We start from the raw sequence: 20386 nt of genomic DNA, 5'->3' as shown, positions 1-20386 counted from the left end.
TTGAAGCGGCAGCGCCGCACCGAGGGAGGACGTGCACTCTGCCGCCTTCCTGTCGGCCAACCGATGTGTTGCCGGTTGGTGCGACACGTAAAATGCTTCGCCATATTGGATGTGGCCGATTTGCCCTTGACCTCATGCAAGAGTTTAAAACAGAGATGGGGCGTGAAAGAAACATTTTAGCATCAATATTGGCTCAAGTCAAAGTCTGTGTGGGGAGAGTCAAGTGTGAGATGCCGTTATTATCAGCATTCATGCTAAATTAGCTGGTGATAACCAAAGGGGAAAAAAATACACATTACCCGTATGGGCTCTTTGCACAGCTCGACTGAACTCAATACCCCTCCTTCATTTCCTGTCTTTCATGATTGGACAAATTGATTAATCCAGGTGTGTCTGGCCATTGCCATCGTGGTTACTGAGGTCAGGCACACCTGGATTAATCAATTCGTCCAATCATGAAAGAAGGATGAAGGAGTTGTATCGAGTTCAGGAAGTAGTAGATTTGTGCAAAGAGCTCTTTATGTATGTGTATGATAAATCTAAAAATAGACAATTAAATGGAATTCAAAGATGAGGCATTCGATTAAAAAAAAAAACAGAAAAAAAAGGAAAAAATACAAAAATTTGATTAAAGTTAGAAACATACAAAAAAAGACTACAAAATAAAAAAAACTGGCAAAACAAAAAAATATATATGTAAAAGACAAAAAAAATTGGGGGGAACATAAACTACTAAACAATAAAAAAAAATCTAAATAGATGGAAAATAAATTAAAAATGTTAAAAAAAAAATAAAAAAAAACAATACTTACCATACAGTATTAGACAGAAATGTAAAAAATACAAATGTTTGATAAAAAAAAATAGATGAAAGTAATGTTTTCAAAAGTAGGACGAAAAAAAGAAATACCCATGTAATCATGCCAGAAAAATCTAAAGTACAGTGCCCAAGTATTTCTACTGCATTTTAATAATTGGCAATCTGCTAAATTTTCCACTTTAATTATTTGTCAATTTTCCAACCTTAGTTAAATGATACGTCTCTGTGTAAAACAAAACTGTACCTTTAAATATTTGTGTCTGTCTGAGGCCCGAGTGCTAAAACAGTCAAATGCACATTTTTGCACGCTTAGTTGATATTTTATTGACCTAATGATTTTTTTTTATGTATGAATTAATGACCAGAAAAGTGCATGGGAAAAAAGTGATTTAAAAAGAGAAAAAAATGAATCCAGGAGTGTTAAATGACAGGAAGCTTCAGCGTACACCCATTTGTGGTCATATATTCATCACAACGATCACATTTATACTGGCTCGTAAAGGAGATCAACAAAACCTTTTTGAGTCTTTCGTCTTCCGATTGCCTGGTTGGAAGCTTCCGGCTGCATAGCTCCGCCCACTTTCATTTTTGTGAACACCTCCAAAGCGGAACACACCTAGAACGCGAGTAATTCTGGACTTCAAGTCAAAATGTACCTCACACAAGTTAAACGGGGCATGAACTCGAATGAGTGATCATCGAAATCAAAATGACATGCTTTGCCTTTTTTCCCCCCACAAAAAAAGTTTCTGAAATATTAAACTATACAACAAAGACAAGACAGAGGGCAAAATAATCATTTATTTACAGATATACAACTAAAATATGTACAGTGGGCAATGGCGACTCACTGCTTGACTCGAGTTGAACCCGAGTGGCTTTTTTTACATGCTGTGTGCTGTTCACCCCGTTAATGGCGTCATCCTTTGTCACCATCGAGATGCGCTTTCGACGACCCAACAACGCATCCCGATTATAGCATATGTATAATGAGGTGCCGAACCTTGTCCGACTTCAAACGTGTTGGCATTTCCCTCCCACATAATCAAAGCGTCAAAGATTAAGAGGTGAATCTCGGCTTATCTGCTACTCAAAAGCTGTGCTGATTCTCAGACCCAACGAGTCAATGTCGCCATCTACAGGGATCTGTGTGTCATTACAATTACGTCAAAGCTTTGAAGTTCACAGACAAGCTGGGCAAGACCTCTTCCGCACCGACCCGATGAAAAACACACTTGACAAATATCTTTGTCTGTTGCAGTGAACGCTCGGATTTCAATTGACTAATTTCACCGTCAAAAGAAAGACGTCAAGGTCGAAATGAATTTAACTTCCTATGGGTTGTGAAATGATCATTTTGGGTGGTGTTCCACCTTGGAGGCTCCAGTATTTAACAAACACACAAATGGGCCTGCAGAATAAAAGTCAGGTCGCATGAGTTTCTTCACTGCATTTGTACATATTGGGAAGGAAAAGGAAGGAAAAAGCCAGACGCAGGAGTGTTTGCCTTTTGGATTGGCTGCTTGCGCAACTATTCCATTCCTTCCTTCATCTCGTGTCGTTGTTGTCGAGTGTGAAACGGCAGAACGGGGTTCTCAAACTTTTGGGGGTTACAGGGACAGACTTTTGCCAGGACCCTCGCATCACGAGAAGGCCAACTACGCATAATTACGACGACCACTTCATGTCGAGAAGAAAAGTCTCAATGGTACGAAAGGGAACAAAAAAGTTTTATCAGAATAGTCACATGTTTATTCCTAAGGGGGGAAAAAGGCATCTTCACAAGAACACAGATGTATTTTGTTGAGACGAAAGACGTCCTATTTCCAAAATAAAGTTGAAGCTTCATGAGGAAAAGAAAGATAAGAAAAAATACACCTTAATGTCTGATTTATGTGTCGTGACAATCATATTAGACTTTCTAATAGGTCCAAAGTTTGCGTTTGTTTTATTTGAAATGCTACAAAACAAGGTATTATTATTATTATTATTGAGGTCTGTACCCAAGTTTGAGAACCCCAACAATGAAAAAACTCAGCAAAGGGGTGGGACGAGCAATATGTGATGAGCAATTCTGAGCCAATCCGATGGGGGGGGCGGAGCATCCAAGTTGTTACCTGGTAAAGGGGAAAAAGTGCTTCGATTCCACGACAAATCTTTTTTTTTCAATCTTGTTTAAAGCTAATCAGACATTTGTTGTCATCATATCTACAGTAGGAAGCAGACATCCACAGGCAAGTTGGGATTTCGCCACTCATCAATCCGGATGCACGTTTGCAATGTTTTTAGTAGTGTTTGTCACCATTCAATGTACACAAAAAGGCCGCCGCCGCCGCCGCCGCCGCCGCCGCTCCTTCCTTCCTTCCTACCTGATGCTTATGACGACGAGGAATGATGTCATTTGGACGGCAAAAGAAGGAAGGCGGCGCGGCACGTCCTCCCCCGCAGGCGGGCGCGCCATCATGTGTCCGGAAGCTGGTTGATGTCAGTCAAGTTGGTGTCGTTGAGAATGAGTCCGATTCGCTCCAAAGAGTCCGCCTGTCGTATTCGCTCCAGCTGCACCTGTCGACAAAACGGCCGCCGACAAGAGGAAATTGCGTGGGAAATGCTCAACAGCTGAATCAAATTGGAGACTCGAAGCTGCCATCGGCCGAGAAACGCGCAAAAGGCAATTATGTCAAATGTCTCGCGTCGGGAACGACGTTAGGAACCTTTGGGAGTTTGCAGAACGGGATAAATGCTTGTAGGCAAATGTCCGGAATGAGCGCAATATTCTCAAGTACGTCAAATAAATATACATCAGCCAAACGAGCAACTCGTTGTTACCTGAAGCGTCTGCGAAAGCTTGACAAAGTCCTTCTGGACCTGCTCGCTGACGTCCAGCTCCGTTTGCAAGCGCTGGGCTTTGTCCTTCTCTTCAAACGCTTGCCTCTCCAGCACGCTCTGCAGCACACGCACACGCACAACGTCACCACGGCAACCTCCAGCACAGGTGTCAGAGTCCTGGAGGGTTCGAGTCCTGCGGGTTTCTCTACTCCAACGCAGCCGATTCAACTCGATTCCATCCCGCAGAGCTCGCTAATGAGCTGAAATATCAATCGGCTGCGTTGAACGTGGGAAACCCGGACGGCGCGCAGGACTCGCTCGGGCCCTCCAGGACCGGACTTTGACACCCCTGATATACTGACATTTCAACAAGGGCGCCTGATGTGCTACTCGTCCGCCAGTCATAATCCAAAGTAACGGCCGCTGAGCATCACATTGTAAATGAGAGTGTTTGAGACGCTGCTGTGGCGATCGAGCTCCAGCAACGTGGATGAAAGGCCGCCGAGCATCCCGTGATCAGTCGATGGCGTGCCGCCGCCATACCGGATCAAAGTGCGACCAACGTGCTCGCCGTGGCCGCAATACTCAATGAGAGCACATGACATTGAATACAAGAAGCCAATCACGTCTCCGAGTTGTAAGCGCGAGTGCGTGATATGCTGCAATCACGTCAGCACTAAACCACAGATGGTGTCGGACGCGTTGCTATGCCACTAGCACTGAAATTGCAGGCCGCTAAAGCTTCACGAGTAAACAAAAGTACACGATATGCGGCTCGGGCCAATGGCAAGCGAGCGGGCAAACGACGGTACGCTGAGAGCGCGACATGCTGCTGTACCTTGGCTGCGTTGAGCTCTTTCAGCTGCTGCTCCAGAACGATCCGCAAGGCCTGGATGCTTTCCAGCGTGCTCGTCTTTTGCGACAAACTGCTCTGCAACTACACGCACACACGCACGCACACACGCACGCAACATCATCAACGAGCAAGCCGATTGACACCGTTGATTATGGACACGCGTTTCAGCATTTTGCACCACAGCCATGTACGAGTACGCTGGCTTTTTTTGCAATATTGACAAATGCGCTATTTGATCCGATTACTCGCGGGATAATCAGTAGAATGTGCAATTGCCAAAATATTCAAACGCTAGCATGCGCCTCATTAGTCACGTTATTCAAATGAGCTTTTCCGTAGTTCAAGCCGTCTTTCTGAAGGTGCAATTGGATAACAAACCTAACCTGCTCCCTTTCCGCCTTTATCCGCTCCAGTTCCGTCTTCAAACAGGAGAAGGAAGCTGTTTGGGAAGAAAATAGAGAGATATAAATAGAAGCAAATATGAAAACGGCAAAAAGAGACATGACTAATACATGCTGGTGTGATGCCACAAACAATTATTTTGCTCGTCGACTAATCGTCAACAGTAGTCGCGATTAGTCGACTCACCGCAACATATTTATTGACATGAGACGATTTTTGGGGTGTGGTCTGCATTCGGTTTTATTTTATATTGTAAAAATCAGGGTTCTTGCAGGAATCACTAAGTTCAATTTTAGACAAAAAAATTTAGACCAAAAAAACTTTTTATATTCAAACATTTTAATGACATGTTGAATTGAATTTGACTGACACATTTTTATGCCTAAAGTGACTGCGGTGATTTTGCAGTGCAGAAAAGGTGCACGCTGATGTTTAGAAAGGTGCACGCTGACTTTTTTGTAAATAATATTGTGCACGACTCGTATATATCTTCTTCAAATGGGGAGATTTTCAAAGACAAAATATAAAGGCAGAAAACAGCGTAATTGATGCATTCAAGTAAACAATAAGAAGGTGGAAAAATCATGTGCATTTTTTTTAGACCCCGCAGGAACCCTGAAAAATTTTTTCACAGAACAGCGCCGATATGTAAATAGCATCCGATTGCACCAACAAGCGGCTGCTTTTTAAAACCATCATTAGCAGCTTACATCTTGAATTCTTTGAAAGTATGTACAAACTAATAATGAAGACAATTACGATTATCGTACATTGAACTTGGATGACGTTTTGCAGCTTGTACCTCCATTTTTATTTTTTCTGTAAATAGTGTATTTTAAAATGGACCCCAAAACTACGCAGAGTAGCACGAGCGAAGCCTTTTCAATGTAATCCTAGAAGGTTGTGAAATCAGATAAGTCAGATTAGGAAACGACGCTGTGCTGAACACAACTAAAATCAACACTTGTATTGTTTTTTTTTATTATGACGCTTGATCCAAAATGTTTTGTTTTAATTCACGAGTATGTGTCATTTAAAAGTAGTAAATTGAATTTCCCAAACGAAATGTGGTATGCACCCGAAATAAAAGAAAGAAATCCTTAAAGATATTTTGTGTTTGATTGTAATTTGTTGTCGTTTGTCGTTGTTGCAGCAAACTGTCACGCGAGTCTTGCGATATCCAAGTTCATAAACGCAACAATGCGCGTTCGCAACTCGCGAGACCTCCCAACACGCGTGCCAAACAGAACATCACGGTGCTAATGCTAGCTTGCAGACACGACGACACGATGCCAGAAATGCTATTAGGCATCAGCCACAGCACGCTTCCTTTTTATTTTGATTTTTATTGATTTGTTTTTTGAGAGCTCAGTATTGTTCATTCGATAGTCTTGCCACACGCTTCCCTTTGAAATGTTGCTTTATCACTGTCGAGGTGCCATGAAAGTAAAAGGGAGGTCGTATTTTGGGGGAAATGATTCTGTTGCTAACACGGGATAGCCATGACACTCCGCTACCCATAATGCTTTTCTTTCCATCGCGGGTGACCCTTGATGATGACTACTGCGCATGCGCGTCACAGACACGGCGTCCAGGCCCGCGAGAAGTGCGACAGCAGGCAGTTTTTGGTAGAAAAACAAAAGCAGCGCGTCAATAAATGCATAAATAAACGACGCCTCGACTATTAATAGACTAGTCGACTCATAGCTTCCGAGATGGCAATTTGAAGTCTCACCGAGCTCCTCCTTGCAGCCCTCGATCTCCGTCTGCAGCGTGTCCTCCAGGTTCTCCTTCAGGCACTGCTCGGCTTGGATCTGCTCCTTGAGGAAGAGGATCTCCGCCTTCAGCTTCTCCTCCGCGTGCTCGGCCGACGTCCGCATCGCCACCGTGTCCTGGCGCAGCTGCAGCACCGCGGCCTGGAGCTCCTGAGCCCACGAGCAACGCACAAGCAATCGGCGTCACCGACAAATAGAACAGTTGAACCCCGACTCATATCACGGGTCACCTTTCATGTCTCAAATGAATCGGCGGTCAATCGAATTAAGATGAGGCTTATATTTGATATGACAGCATATTTTCCACATGTGGCGTTATTGGCAAGCAACGGCTGCGACGATCCTTGCACTAGTTGTGATTTCCTTTTGACTGCAGTTACTCCACACACTTTTGTTGCTCCCACATTGCGTTTTTGTGGAGGAGGCGCCTCAGATGCTCTTTTCGACTCGGCGGAGGCTAAACGAGCTGCACAGCAACATCCCGCTGAAATCACATCATGTTGACCGCCGCCGCATTGACGACCGCTTTTACGTCGCTACAAGCCGTTGCCTTGGCAACGGCCAAGGCAATGTCCATAAAATGCAATATCATGGGGAAGAAGTGTGTGTGTGTGTGTGATGAGAAAAGGTAGAGACCAAAATAGGAATACGGTTGACATTTGTGGAGACTGTCGGTAGCACGCACTTGCACCGAGTCGGGCATGATGAAGCCGTCTTGCTGCAGCAGTTCCGAGTGGAGACGGTGTTTTCCCTGCAGGTTCTCGTTGTCCCGCTGGAGTCGGCTCAGCTCGTCGGCCACCTGCTCCCGTGACCGCACCAGCGCCGCCTTCAAAGAAGATGAAAACCTTAGGAAGGCGTCTCGGCCCCTCGGCCCCTCGGCCCCTCGGCCCCTCGGCCCCTCGGCCCCTCGGCCCCTCGGCCTCTCGGCCCCTCGGCGGCGTTGCCGTGCCCGGCGCTCACCATCTGCCCTTGCGTGCTCCTCTTGGCTTCGCCGAAGGCCTCCTGAAGCGCGCCGAGCAGCGTTTCCGACTCGTGGACTCGTCGCACGAGGGCGGACGCCTACCGCGAAAAACAATTGTGTTTTTCAAGGTTAAATATTCGACATGATTCTAGTATTGGGACATTTACTTCTGCTTATTGGGACACTTTTTTAAAGGGTAAGTCAACCCCAAAACATTTCTTGACAACAATATGTTCCATACGCTAATCTAATTATGGTAAGTCAGCAGTTTTGATCCAAATCAGAAGGCAGCCAATTTGCTACTTGCTATCGAGTGAAAATGGCATCACAGTTGCTCAGGTCTCAGGTAGCAACTTCAGAAAACAGGTGAGCTGTGATTGGTCGTTGCCTGAGCAACTGCGATGTCATCTTCGGTCGACAGCAAGTGGCAAAATGGCCGCCCCCTGAATTTTGCTTCATAACTCATATTCCACAAATGTCATATTCATCAGAATGTCGTGTTTCGACGAGTGAGGTTACGCAAGACATTCCGTTGTCAAGAAATGTTTACGGTTGAATTCCCCTCATTTGCTTCCAAAAACATATAAATACATTCTATTTGAAATATTGCCATGATCCCAAAGATGTATTAATATGTTTTTTATGCTCGTGCATGCAGAAGGCTTTGATGAAGCCTCTCAACTGCATAGAACGGTTGAAGCAACGGTAGTTGTTGCAAAAACGGCCAGCGGGTGGCAGCAGAGTAAAAGAGATCAACCAGGGCCATGTGGCAAAGAAGCTCATTTACTTTCAGCTCTATACAGATTTGTGAATAATGATGAAACTTAGCTATATTCCAATGCTAATTGCTGCAAAACAGAAACAGATAGAAATATTTTGTTTTATTTAGCACTATAATGCGTTTAAGTGCAATCGAGACTGGCGAAATTCTTCATTGTTACTTTACAAGTCACAAGAGCCCACTTGTTTCTGTATTTGCAAATAATAAAAAGCTAAACAATATTCAGTTCAATCCAAATATCCTGCAAAAGTACGCCACAAATCTCACATAACGGCAGCAGAACGACAAATACAATTTCTCCCGGCCAATCGAGATCAAAATGATCATTTCCGATCATATTCTTCGCTACGATAAACAAGTAGCACCTCATCAGTCCAGTTTTGAGCACACAACATTTTGCAACTCAACAAAAGGGTTGTGACAAAAACAACAACCCGACTTTACCTTAGCGGCAGTTTCCTCGTTCCCCAGCTTGACGGAATCCTCCAGACTTTGCTTCTCGGCCACGCTCCTCTCCAGGTGATCGTTGGCCTGACGCAGCATCACCTGCAGCTTCTTCACCTGCGGACCCAGCCGACATGCGTCCCCGTCAAAACCCTGCGGGCCAATCCGGCCGGAAGCAACGCAAAACCCGACGGCGGGTCGACCTGATCGCGAGTGTCGGCTTCCTGCCCCTGGATGGCCTGCAGCTGTTTCTCGTAGTTGGAGCACATGTCGCAGCGGCGGCCCAGCTTCCTGCCGGCGTTCTTCACCTGAGGTGGCAAGCAAAATCCGGCAGGGACACAACATCAGCGACACCAATACAAGTGCTCACTTGCATATCATTATTAATAATAAGAGCAATAATTATCATTAGAATGCTTCAGATTGATATCGCGCTTTCCCTTATTCATGTTCATTCAGTGTGGAGGAATTGACCTATCCATGTTTGCGTCTGATGGGGAGGAACCCGCATTGGTGGTGGTGGGGGTGGGGGGGCTCCCCCCAAAATAATTTCTACGCTATTTGTTTGTAGTGGGCATTAATGGCGTTGGCTATCGGTGGCAGGCCCCAACGAGCGTACCTCCTGCTGCAGCAGGTTCCATTCGCTGTCGCTGACCAGTCGGTAGCCGGCGGGCGGCAAGTAGGCGGTGTCGGGAGCTTGCGAGATGCTGGACAGCAACGACGCCGTCTCCTCCTGCTCGGGCGTCATTGCTTTGATGGCCTTCTCCTGGTCTTTGGTGAGCAGGAAGTGGCCGGCCGTCAACTTGACGGAGCCGACGGACCACGCGTCTCCCAAGCTGATGTCCGCCGCGCTGCAGTCGGCCCCCACCAGGGGTCCAAAGTCCGACTCGTCCAAGTGGCCGGCCGACTTGGCCTTGTGGTTCAGGCCCTGCGTGGCGGACAGCGAGGAGCCCAGGCTGTCGGTGGACTGGACCCTCCGCAGGTTCTCCTTGTAGGGGTCCGATGGGCCGCCCGCTACCAGGTCGGCGTCCAGGGAGTGCATGGAGCCGTGGGCGCTGTGGTTGGTCGGTGGCTGGGAAGGACAAAGGCAAAGATTACGGCAAAACACACATTTTTATCCATCGTCAGAATTATTATCATCGGAACTTCACAACTATGTCATTTCATGAGAATAAAGTTAGGATATTAGGACTTTGCAATATAATAATAATAATAATAATGCATCCTTTTTTCTTGAAACTCAAAGACGCTTCACAATGGACACATGATTCATGCGCTCACACGTTGACACTGTGGTGGCGGTTAGCTACTTAAGCTGCCTGGGGAAGGCTGACGGAAGGAAGCGTGGCTGCCAGTGTGCGCCTACGGCCCCTCCCACCACCGCCAAACATTTGCACCTTCCATAAACCAGTGCGAGTAGCATCATTGGTGTGTCAAGTGCCTTGCCCAAGGACACGACCACACAGGACTCGGCGATCCCAAAGCCGACCGTCTCTAAACCGTGAGCCACGGCCGCCACACCGTTACGTGCAAGTCATACCATTTTTTCTTCTTTACATTACGACTAATCATCACCACGGTCTCAACGACATAACTTCGGAAGAATGAAGATGCAATATTACGACTTTACTTCAGAGAAAGTCATAATGTGAAATAGTTATAATTGTCAGTCATTTTTGAACGTTTTGATAAAACAAGATCAAACAATTCACAAACTGGATGTCAACGTGCACGGACATAAAAAAAAGGACTATTTTTTGATGGATATTGTGACAGTAAGTTGAAAATGTGTCAAGAATGAATGAATGGTGGAGAAATCCCGCAGGAGGTGAGCAAAGCCCTCGCGAAGGAACGACCCGCTGTCGTCTCCGATGGCCGCCTCCCCTTCCGTGACGGCGTACCTCCTCGACGCTCAGCCTCAGGAAGAAGTCCTCCAAGGGCTCCGTGTTGTCTGCGCCGTCTTCCTCGTGCACATCCGTCACTTGGCTCAGCCTCTCCTTCTCGTCCTCCTCCTGGAAGACGCAATGCTAATATTAGGACTTTACAATAAAGTCACAATGTTACAAGAAAAACACGTTTGTTATGACCAGGTTCTCCAAATGACCATTTTTGACTGATAATGACGACTATATCGTGAAACAAAGCCAATTATTGCCGCAATTGAACAAGGGGCTTTTTCGTGCGCATTTGATTTTGTGAATCTTGACCTGGTCTTTCTTCTTGATCTCCTCCACCTGGCGCAGCTGCTCGGAGGAGAGCACGTTCTCCATCCTCTGCATGTCCCTCATGAGGAGGCGCTGGGACTCGAGGAACTGGTCGTTGGCTCGCTGCCACGTGTGCTTGAGCTGGTTGTGCTGCTGCCGCTCCAGCTCCAACTTGCGGCACACTGGATGCAACCGACGTGTACACAAAGAATGTGGATACAACTTAGAATTGTTCAAATAATACATAAACGCAAGAAATTACAACTTTTTTGCAGACTTATTTATTTCTCACAAAATGACAAATGTATTTTTGGCTTGTATTATTACAAAACTCTTCTTTCTTTCTTTTTACTTGTAATTTCTTGTTAAATCAAGATTTTTTTTTTCTTTCTTGTAATATTGCAATGTTTTTTACTTCTAACATTGTGATTTGAATATTTTTCTGGTACTATTGTAACTTTATCCTTTTTTTTATTATTGTTATTATTACAGCTTTATTTGTATCAGATTACATACAGTTTATTTTCCTGTAAAATGACAAATATTTTCTGGTCAGGTTAACTTTTTTCCTGGTCAATTTATAACTCAACAACATAGCAAATGTTGAAAATATGGAATAATACATAGATTTGGACCTGGTTGCAATTGCAGGAGCAAATACCTTCGTGAAGCTCCCTGCGTAGTTTCTCAGCGTCCTCCTGCAAGACGGACTTCTGCGTGTTGAGCACGGCCACGTACATCTCCAGGTCGGTGCGACACGACTTCTCCGCCTCCAGAACGTGATTGAGCTCCTTCACCTATCAAAAGTAGACGCGAGCATTTCAAAATGTAAACACCGGCAGGCTGCTGTTATGGCGACTTTCTGTTCTTGGTTGTAAAAACGTCCACCTTGGACGCCTCCAGTTCCTTGACCCTGTCCTCGGCCGTGGCCAGCTTGGCTTTGAGCGTCCCGATCTCCCGTTCCAGGGGCATTACCACCGAACGGAGCTTCTCCGCATCTTCCTGCGCCTTTCAATCAAGTAAGTGCACAAGTACATTTCATCTAAATATTCACTTGTCTGAAGTTTTGTCCTTAAAAAGTGAAAATGTCAACAATAGCTTTTGTGTTTGTTTGTTATTTTCCAGCGAGTTGTCGTTTTGGACATGACGCGAGCGGTGGTTGTGATCAAAGCGAGCACCAAGTGTACCTTTTTCATATCATCCTCCAGGTTTTGCTCTTCTTGACCCTCGGTGAGGCGCCGCCTAAGGTCACCTAACTCCCTCTCCATGGCCTCACGGTACTGGCCCCACTGAGCTCGCTCCTGCTCCAGTTGCTGGTGGAACTGGACCTCGTACTCACAAACCGTTTCTGAGGCGGAACAAGAAACGCGAAAAAAGTTCTGATATTATGGCAGCAAGTATTTATTCTCATATACTGCAACTTTTAATGCGAACGTTAGGAGTTCTTGTTTTAAATACAGCACTGCCACGGTGACCTATGAGGTTTATTTGTTCCGTAAAGTCAATTGACTCCTTTTTGAAAATAGCAGAAGCAAATAAAGCACGCGAGGGGGCAAAAGGATCCACGTACCTTTCATGATGGCCTGCAGCGAGGCCACCTCCTCCTGCCACTGGCTGCGAACCTGGTCGATGGCCTCCTGCTTGGTGTTCTCCGACACCGTGGCCACCGCCTTGATGGTCTCCATCTCGGCGAGGGCCTGGGCCAGCTGCACCTGCACGGAGCTTCTCTCGGCCTGGGACGACTCCAGCGCTGACGTCTGCCTCTTCAGATCCTCTGGATAATGGATGACAAACAAAAAAAGAAAACTTTTTTCTTCCAATTTTAGATCAAACTACTACTTTTAATAGTTACTATTGTAGGAATAATTTATCTCGCCATGTATATATCTACCTATCCATTTAATTGCATTCTTATTATCAGACTTATCATCAAAATAGAGATTTGTCCAATTTTCAGAAAAGTTGTGTTGATTGGATACAATGACAAGCAGAATTGATGTGAATTGTTCGCCGTGACTTCCAGGCTGGAATGAATTGTGACCGAGGGGCGACCTCTTACCCTCTTTGGCCAAAAAGAGCTCTTTGAACTTGGCTCTCTTCTGGTTGAACTCCGCCTCCAGCTGCTGCTTGACTTTGCCGAATTCGACCCTCTCCCGCTCCAGAGCCTCCATTCGCTGCCGGAGCTCGTCTAAAAGCGCAAAAAGGTGGAAAGGAAAAGTTGAAAATGCTTTGCATCCGTGAAATGTGGAAGGAATAGCTAAATACGTAAAGTATTTCTTAATTTGGGAATTTTATTGTGTACATTTGGAAACATGATAGCAAGTTCCCAAGATATCCCTAATGAGCTGAATACTTTGAAAGTTGGCATGTTTGGAATCATGTTCGGAAAACGAGATGTAAATATGCAAAACGTGTGCTTGGTTTTGAGGATGTTATCATGGGAAACGTGGACTAATCGAAAATGTGGCAATTTCGGGGACGTGGAAACTGACGTAACAATAACACAATGTTTTGGGTGCAGAATAACATGTACGTTATCACCAATAGTAAGAATAAGCCGCTTAAGCGCTGCTTTACGTTCCATATTAGACACGGAGCAAGTTAGCAAAATGTTCTACCTTTAGCCACACCAGCTAGCTAAAATCAACGTATATTAAGGCGTTATGGAATGCTATCACATATCATTTATTAACAATTCCCAAAAATACACATCCATGACATAAGCAAATAATGAGTGACATGCTGTCGTCACTGAATGTGTGTGTGCGTGTGCGTGTGTGACACGTAGCCCTGGAAGAGAGGGGGGGTGCTAACGAGCTAATGTTGTCAAAAGATGCCGAGGCCGCTAACCAAGCGTGAGGCTAAGCCAGCCTTCAGCACATAAATGCGCCATAAAATATCACGAAACACACAAGACATGTTACCGTCATGCTGGGACGACGGAGGGGCTCCCGCGGCCTGCTCGGCCATGGTTCGGTGGGGAGGGGAGGGGGGGCCTGACGATGAGGAAGGGGATCCGTGCTAGGAGTGTCCCACAAGCCAGGCTAACAACATGACAGCCGTCGTCAAGTCAGCTACCGGAATACATGCCACGTCCGCTTGAGTCTTCAAAGTAAATGTGTGTCCAGCTCATTTAGCCATATTGTTTTTTGCAATTAAATGGCGGCAAAACGTAAATAAAGTACTATAAACATTATAAAACACCGTGGTAAGACTACCTTCCACTCACTAACCGCTTTTTATTTTGGTATAGGGGCTGTTTGAACAAACTTTTTAGAAAGTTCCTGCTTTTCCTTTCAAAATAAGTGTTCAGTTTTGTTTTTAGCTTGCCGTGTTTTAGATTCCATTATTGTTTACAATCTTCATCAGTTTAAAAAAAACAATGTCATCTTTGTTTTTAAAATAAGTAATGATTTGTATTCGTTATTATTTAAATATGCGTTTTAATTTAACCGTTATCTGCGATCTTTATTTGTAGAACTAAGGCGGCACGGTGGGGACTGGTTAGCACGTCCGCCTCCCAGGGCAGAGGACGTGAGATCGAGTCCGGGCTTCGGCCTTCCTGAGTGGAGTTTCTCCCTGTTTCTCCCCGTTTCTCCGGGCACTCCGCTTTCCTCCCACATTCCAAAGACATGCATGGCAGGTTCATTGAACTCTCCAAATTGTCCATAGGTGTGATTGTGAGTGTGGATGATTGTTGGTGTGTGTGTGCCCTGCGATTGGCTAGCAGGTGTACCCCGCCTACTGCCGGAAGCCAGCTGGGATAGTCTCCAGCGACCCTTGTGAGGACAAGCGGTTAAGAAAATGGATGGATGGATTTTAGAAATAATACTTTTCTTTAATATGCTTAAAACTTTTATACATTTTCAAGTTAATGTTTTTAATTGAAATATTCTTTAATTTCTGCAGTTTAGGAACAGCTTAAAGTTGATTTTTAAACCTAAGTAAAAAAAATCGTGTTCATTTAAAAAAAATTTTTTTTAATTTGATGCATTTTACATCGAATTGTCATTTACAGTCTTCATTATTTATTATATTTAAAAAAACGTAAATTTATTTTTTAAATAAAAATTTTAATATAAGTAACGCTTTATAATGTAATTATTTGTTTTTAATTGAATGAGTGTTTTAATCTTAATATTATTTACAATCACGTCTTTTTTTATGTTTTAAGTTATTTAAAAAAAAATTATACTGCGTGTGCGTGCATGCGTGTGTTTTAATTATTATATTGGTTTTTTTAAGTTTTAATATAATTAATTAGTTTTCGATTAAATATGTGTTTCATTTCAATGTAATAATTGCTGAAATTGACTTCAATACAAAACATAAATATCTAAATGAACTTCAAATACAAGCTCTGTCTTCTGGTCCAAAGCTACGAATATACTTCAGTATCTTACGTGTCATTATTAAAAGGAAGATGATGCGGAGCTGCGAACGGGAGAGGATGTCGATAAGAGAACCATATCCTTTTGTATTTGCGTAGATATGCGCACTTGTGTGTGTTTGTCTAAGTATGTATGAAAAGGTTGCGCTTGATGCCAGTGCAGGAACTTGGCTGAGTCACAAGTCTCAAGAGACGCCGCATTTGGTTGATTGTCTGCTTTGCCGCATTAGTACCAAAAAGGGGAAGTGGCCGATGCTCTTCTGTCCAATGCACTTTGTTTCTTCCTCCTCAAAAGCAGCAGCAACTTGGACGTGCTTTTATTACCCTTGAATGTTGTTTGGTTCCCAATGGGGCTTCTGCGAGAGTACATTTGGTTGTGGCTGATGCTCGGGATGATTTTTGCCTGTTTGCTCCTCGCCACCATTTTCGCCTTCATCAACGTGTGCATCTCCCGCAACGGTTGGTTGTTTCCGACTCATCTTTTCTCTTCATGGTCATAGACTGAGGCATTGCCAGTGTTTTGCTCACACTTAATGACAACATTTGATTTCTTATCAGAATTTGGTTAAAGACAAGAAGGAGCTAAAAATGTGAATTCAAGATTTTTTGATTTTTTTTGTTGGAATGTGCTGATGGCGGCTGCTGTACGCAATAACCCACCAAAAACATGGCCCACTTAGTGTGAAGAAACCGCAGACCTCAGTTGAGTTTTTTTCCCTGCAGGAATTCTGGTGTGACTTCCAAGCACCGTCTGGCATTCCAAGCTAAACGTTCATGCCCATTTTCAGACATCATGACACGGCACTTTCCTGCTCACTTTTCCTCCCCTAAAAAAAAACAAGCCGAGGAGTTTTACTTTTCTACTCAAGCGTCTGATTTCGTTTCAAAATCCGCATGTTCGCCAATGTTTTTATAAAGAAGAAAGTCGGCGGGAACTTTCGACAAAAACTATACAACTCTCACCGACTGTCGGAAATGTTTTTCCGTCGAATATAACTTCCGAAGTGAATGTACCGTACCGCACCTGCGACAAAAATCACATGCAATGCATTCTAAAGTTTAATGACTCAAATGAAATTGTAACTAGCTTGTGGGTGTGGCGACGTGGAGCGATAACATTTCTTGGCGGATGCAGTGCTGTCAAATACCCATAAAAAAGGACAAGGAGGGTTGGCACGCCCACAAAACAAGGAATGCTTAGTTGTGCTGCATATGATTATGTCTGAGTGATGTTATTAAGTACGGTTTACAAACATGCAATATTAGAACATCATTCCAATAAAATCGCAACATCTGTTAGGTAAACGAACAAAAATCGGCGCAAAACCAGGAAGTCGGAAGTCCGTGGCATCGACCCCATAGAATTGGAAAAGTAAGGCTTTCATTTTGGATATGAAGAATTGCCAAAACAGGAAAGAAACACCAGGTGTGCCATTTTCACTCTTTTAATTATTTTACACTGTAAGCCTTCACCTTCGCACAGTAAAAAAAAAAAGAGAAGATTATGAATGTACAAATTTGTATTATTAGTGTCTGTATTTGATTAGGTCAGATGAAAGCTTAATGATGGCTTTGGGCAAACTGAGACGTACAATGTTGTCACAGCGCAGTTCGTACGAGGTCACCTGAAGCGGACAAAGAGAATAATAGAGTCGTTCCAATTCCTCCTTTGTTTGCTTCTTATTTCACGAATTATGCTCTTATTTGTTTGTTTGTTTTTACAGAGAAACACAGATTCTCAAAGCGCCCCAAAGACTCCAAAGACAAGTAATGCAAAGACATATGACATGTTTTAAGCTTTCACCCCAAAAAGTCATGTTTAGGTTGGCCTGAATTGTTGACTTGAAAAGGATATTTGACCAGAACAGCATTTTATTCATTTTATTATGTATGGATTTATTTGAAGAAAACGGTCCTAATTCTAACTTGTGTACAACGGAGTCCTCGCTGGGTCTTTAATGCTGATTTTGCTACATAGCAGCCAGTTGTCACTTTGAAAACATCAAAGTATTATTACCGCCAAATATATTTTCTAAACAATCATATGAATAACACATATTTGAGAAACATGTCATCATTTTAACAGATAGAGGATAGCATTGCTAGCTTTGTCTTTATGCTCATCTTGCTAACTTGCTGCTTGACTTTGCTTCATTCAAGAAAACATAACAGCCGCCAAGTAGCCGACACGATTTCTCTCCAATAGAAAAGTTGAAATGACTTTTTCGTAACTTTTCTTTCAAGCATTTGTGATCGGTTGTGTCGATTGCTGCGCTCGCTTGGTCTTTGTGCCGACAGGTCGCTTGGTCTTTGTGCCGACAGGTCGCTTGGTCTTTGTGCCGACAGGTCGCTATCTTTTGCATCATTTCATTAGCAACTAAAATGCAAACATGGCCTTTCCTGTACGCTAATCCTGCTAACAGGCAGCAACCTGTCACTTTATGGGCAGAACTCACATATTATACAAACATAGATTTTGCCAAGCTAGAAAATGTTTGACTTCAAAGTACAGTACTTGAAAGAAAAAGGAAACAAAAACGCACGCAGCGTTTGCTTTAATATTGTTTCCGTTGCATCTCTCAGGGAGAACAAGAACCAACAGTGGAAGCAGACGACTCCGCCTCTGCCTTCTCGCACCCAGTTCCTGTTGGCAGGTACAATGAACATTGATGACATATAATTAGATGTAATCATTATTTTGTATTATTATGTAAAAAAACAAAAGATAGCGTTCAAGTCAAGATACTGTAAAATGTCAAATAAAGTTCATGGTTTCAACGATAAAAAGTATTCAGGCAAATACATCCATTTTTATCATGAGAATGTATCCACAAATAAAATAGCCAAATACGTGTACGCTTTACAATAAGGAAGTTCAGCTTTACAGATGTCAGCTGCTCTGCTGTTGCAGTAAAGACGTTTATGTGAGTCATACTTTTAAAAAGTTGCACTGACGGGAAGCATTTATAGAAGAAGAAGAAGAAGAAGAAGAAGAAGAAGAGGAAGAAGAAGAGACTATAAATACTGTATGTTGACTGAATCTTCCCCTCATCCGTGTTATCAGATGTGAAAACATTCATGTCTTTAGTCGGTCAAAAATCATGATTATCTCGCATGTTTTGTTGAAATGTTGCTACGTTGTTGTTGTTGTTGTTTTAGAGCCCCAGATCTATGAGAACATTGCAGATGTGCCAGACCAAAGACAAAAAACAATGTCCCACCACCTACACGACCACGAGCAGAACATGGCCGACCTTCCTAAACACATGCAGATCCTGGACCAGCAGCCCGACTGCCACCGGAACCTGGACAACCTCCAGAACCTGGACAACCTCCGGAATCTCACCAACCTCCTCAACCGTGACCAGACTGTGAGCCACCCCCGCATCCAAGACCACTACCTGAGCAATGTCCACAACCAAGATCACAACCTGAGCGACTTTAACAACCATGAGCAGATCCGCGATGAGCTGTCAAACTACGTGGAGGTCGAGGATCAAGACCAAGAAGCCACCTCGCTGGTTCCGTCGTATGAAGAAGTCCTGGATCCGGCGGACGACGGCGCAGAGGACTATGACGACATCGGAGAGGAAAACCAGGACCAGAAGGACTACGACGATGTTGGTTGATTCTCCATTTTGGAGATGATACTCCATTTTGGATCTCGGTCAGGGGCTAATGCTAAGCTAATACCATGGAGAAACCTGCAATCTTTAAATGAGGCGTTTATTTGTTTAAATGTGAGATGATGCAACATGAATAGCGTCGTGAAGGCTCAGAGCTGTGGGTCTTTTTTTTAAATTTATTATTATTATTTTTTTAACCCTCTTAACCCTCTTAACAATCCCACACGGTTTATGCTCGGCCTTGGATGTTCCCCTCTATTTTTATGGAAGATGACTAATGCAGAAAAAAAAGAAGCTTTTATGCAAGTTCTACGAGCTAATATGTTAGGGTTGGATGATGAGACGTTGCTAAATAATAAAAGCCCAAATTTGTGGTGGCAACAAGGCGCCAAGCTCTCTTCATAATCATGAACCGCTTGCCTCGGGCGGCCTTTCTTCACATGGTGGCTGCGGCACAGCTGAAAAAGAAAAGATATCCCCTTGCGCTAAGCGCCGCATTATAATATCAGTCACTTGTTCACTTGGGCTTAAGCGCTTTAATGGATGCATTAAAGCCGTATTCTTCATCGTCGCTGTACTGCAGCCATAAATGACATTTGGAGAGAAAAATGCAACACGGGCAAGAGAAATTTGGGTCATACACCTTGATTCGAGTCCTTTTTAAATACAACGGAGTCACGTATTTCACAAAGGTGAACTTGCTGCGTCAACGCTAACGCACAATTTACAACGCTGTCGATGGGCTAATCAGATCATGATGAACCTTTTAGAAACGTTCAACACCTGCAGACATTAAACAATATTTCCTGGCACATATTTTCAAATGGACGTTTCGTATGTCTGTATGCATTATACTGCACCCTGGTGGGCAAGGCATGCAGCACAATGAGCAGAGCAGCACGATGCCCATTGAATTATCATGACGCACAAACTGCTTCATTCATGACATTGTATTTAATCATGTTATCGCTGTATCTTTTGATCACATACAACACTGTGGAGTGCTATTTCCCTCATTAAAAAAACTTTTTTGGGTGGCTTTTTGTAACTGGAATATATGAATGGTATTTCCATTAATTTCAATGGGGAAATTTTTTCTGAGAAACGAGTATTTTGAGTTACGAATGTGACCGCTGAAAGAATTCAACTCTTAAGTCGGGATGGGCGAGTACAAGGTATTGGTACTCGCGACGGTGAGGTCTTACGACCAGGAGCTCCAAATTAGAAGAATGGAAAATTGCCATTAATTGCATGCACTTTTAAGGAAAATGCTATTTATTGAGAGAGATGTCGTTCTTTAA

At 43.8% G+C, this 20386-nt stretch overlaps 2 protein-coding genes across 2 annotated transcripts; one reads left to right on the top strand and one right to left on the bottom strand.

Moving 5' to 3' along the window:
* Positions 1–1603: 1603 nt before the first annotated feature.
* rabep1 (rabaptin, RAB GTPase binding effector protein 1) lies at positions 1604–14127 on the bottom strand. Its single transcript, XM_086099042.1, has 18 exons — positions 13994–14127; positions 13129–13257; positions 12640–12843; positions 12257–12417; positions 11958–12077; positions 11731–11866; positions 11073–11251; positions 10767–10877; positions 9485–9937; positions 9069–9173; positions 8866–8982; positions 7640–7738; positions 7365–7505; positions 6640–6829; positions 4886–4941; positions 4485–4583; positions 3647–3763; positions 1604–3382 (listed from the first exon to the last, which is right to left on the bottom strand). Exons 1-18 carry the CDS (start codon positions 14037–14039, stop codon positions 3281–3283), a joined length of 2565 nt encoding a protein of 854 aa, XP_085955168.1. The 5' UTR covers positions 14040–14127; the 3' UTR covers positions 1604–3280.
* Positions 14128–15704: 1577 nt separating this feature from the next.
* Positions 15705–20091, top strand: LOC147161293 (uncharacterized). The gene is made up of 4 exons (XM_086099044.1): positions 15705–15918; positions 17184–17226; positions 18043–18113; positions 18619–20091. The coding sequence occupies exons 1-4, from the start codon at positions 15807–15809 to the stop codon at positions 19086–19088; spliced, it is 696 nt and encodes a 231-aa protein (XP_085955170.1). The 5' UTR covers positions 15705–15806; the 3' UTR covers positions 19089–20091.
* The last annotated feature ends 295 nt before the right edge of the window (positions 20092–20386 follow it).

The sequence above is a fragment of the Leptonotus elevatus genome, chromosome 16 (genome assembly GCF_054856555.1).
Source record: "Leptonotus elevatus isolate MCC_2025b chromosome 16, RoL_Lele_1.0, whole genome shotgun sequence".
Classification (NCBI taxonomy): Eukaryota; Metazoa; Chordata; class Actinopteri; order Syngnathiformes; family Syngnathidae; genus Leptonotus; species Leptonotus elevatus.
Note: the sequence above shows the minus strand (reverse complement) of the source record. Positions and strands in the feature narration are given on the sequence as shown.

Bases quoted from the DNA above. Each gene is read 5' to 3' on its own strand.
- rabep1 (XM_086099042.1), bottom strand. From the start codon at position 14,039: ATGGCCGAGCAGGCCGCGGGAGCCCCTCCGTCGTCCCAGCATGACG. The intron at 11,252-11,730 runs GTATTTGCTCCT...GGTTGCATCCAG, and splicing joins ACGCAGGGAGCTTCACGAAG to TGTGCCGCAAGTTGGAGCTG. The intron at 9,938-10,766 runs GTACGCCGTCAC...TGTCCTTCCCAG, and splicing joins TGAGGCTGAGCGTCGAGGAG to CCACCGACCAACCACAGCGC.
- LOC147161293 (XM_086099044.1), top strand. From the start codon at position 15,807: ATGGGGCTTCTGCGAGAGTACATTTGGTTGTGGCTGATGCTCGGGATG. The intron at 15,919-17,183 runs GTTGGTTGTTTC...TTGTTTTTACAG, and splicing joins CGTGTGCATCTCCCGCAACG to AGAAACACAGATTCTCAAAG. The intron at 17,227-18,042 runs GTAATGCAAAGA...TGCATCTCTCAG, and splicing joins CCCAAAGACTCCAAAGACAA to GGAGAACAAGAACCAACAGT.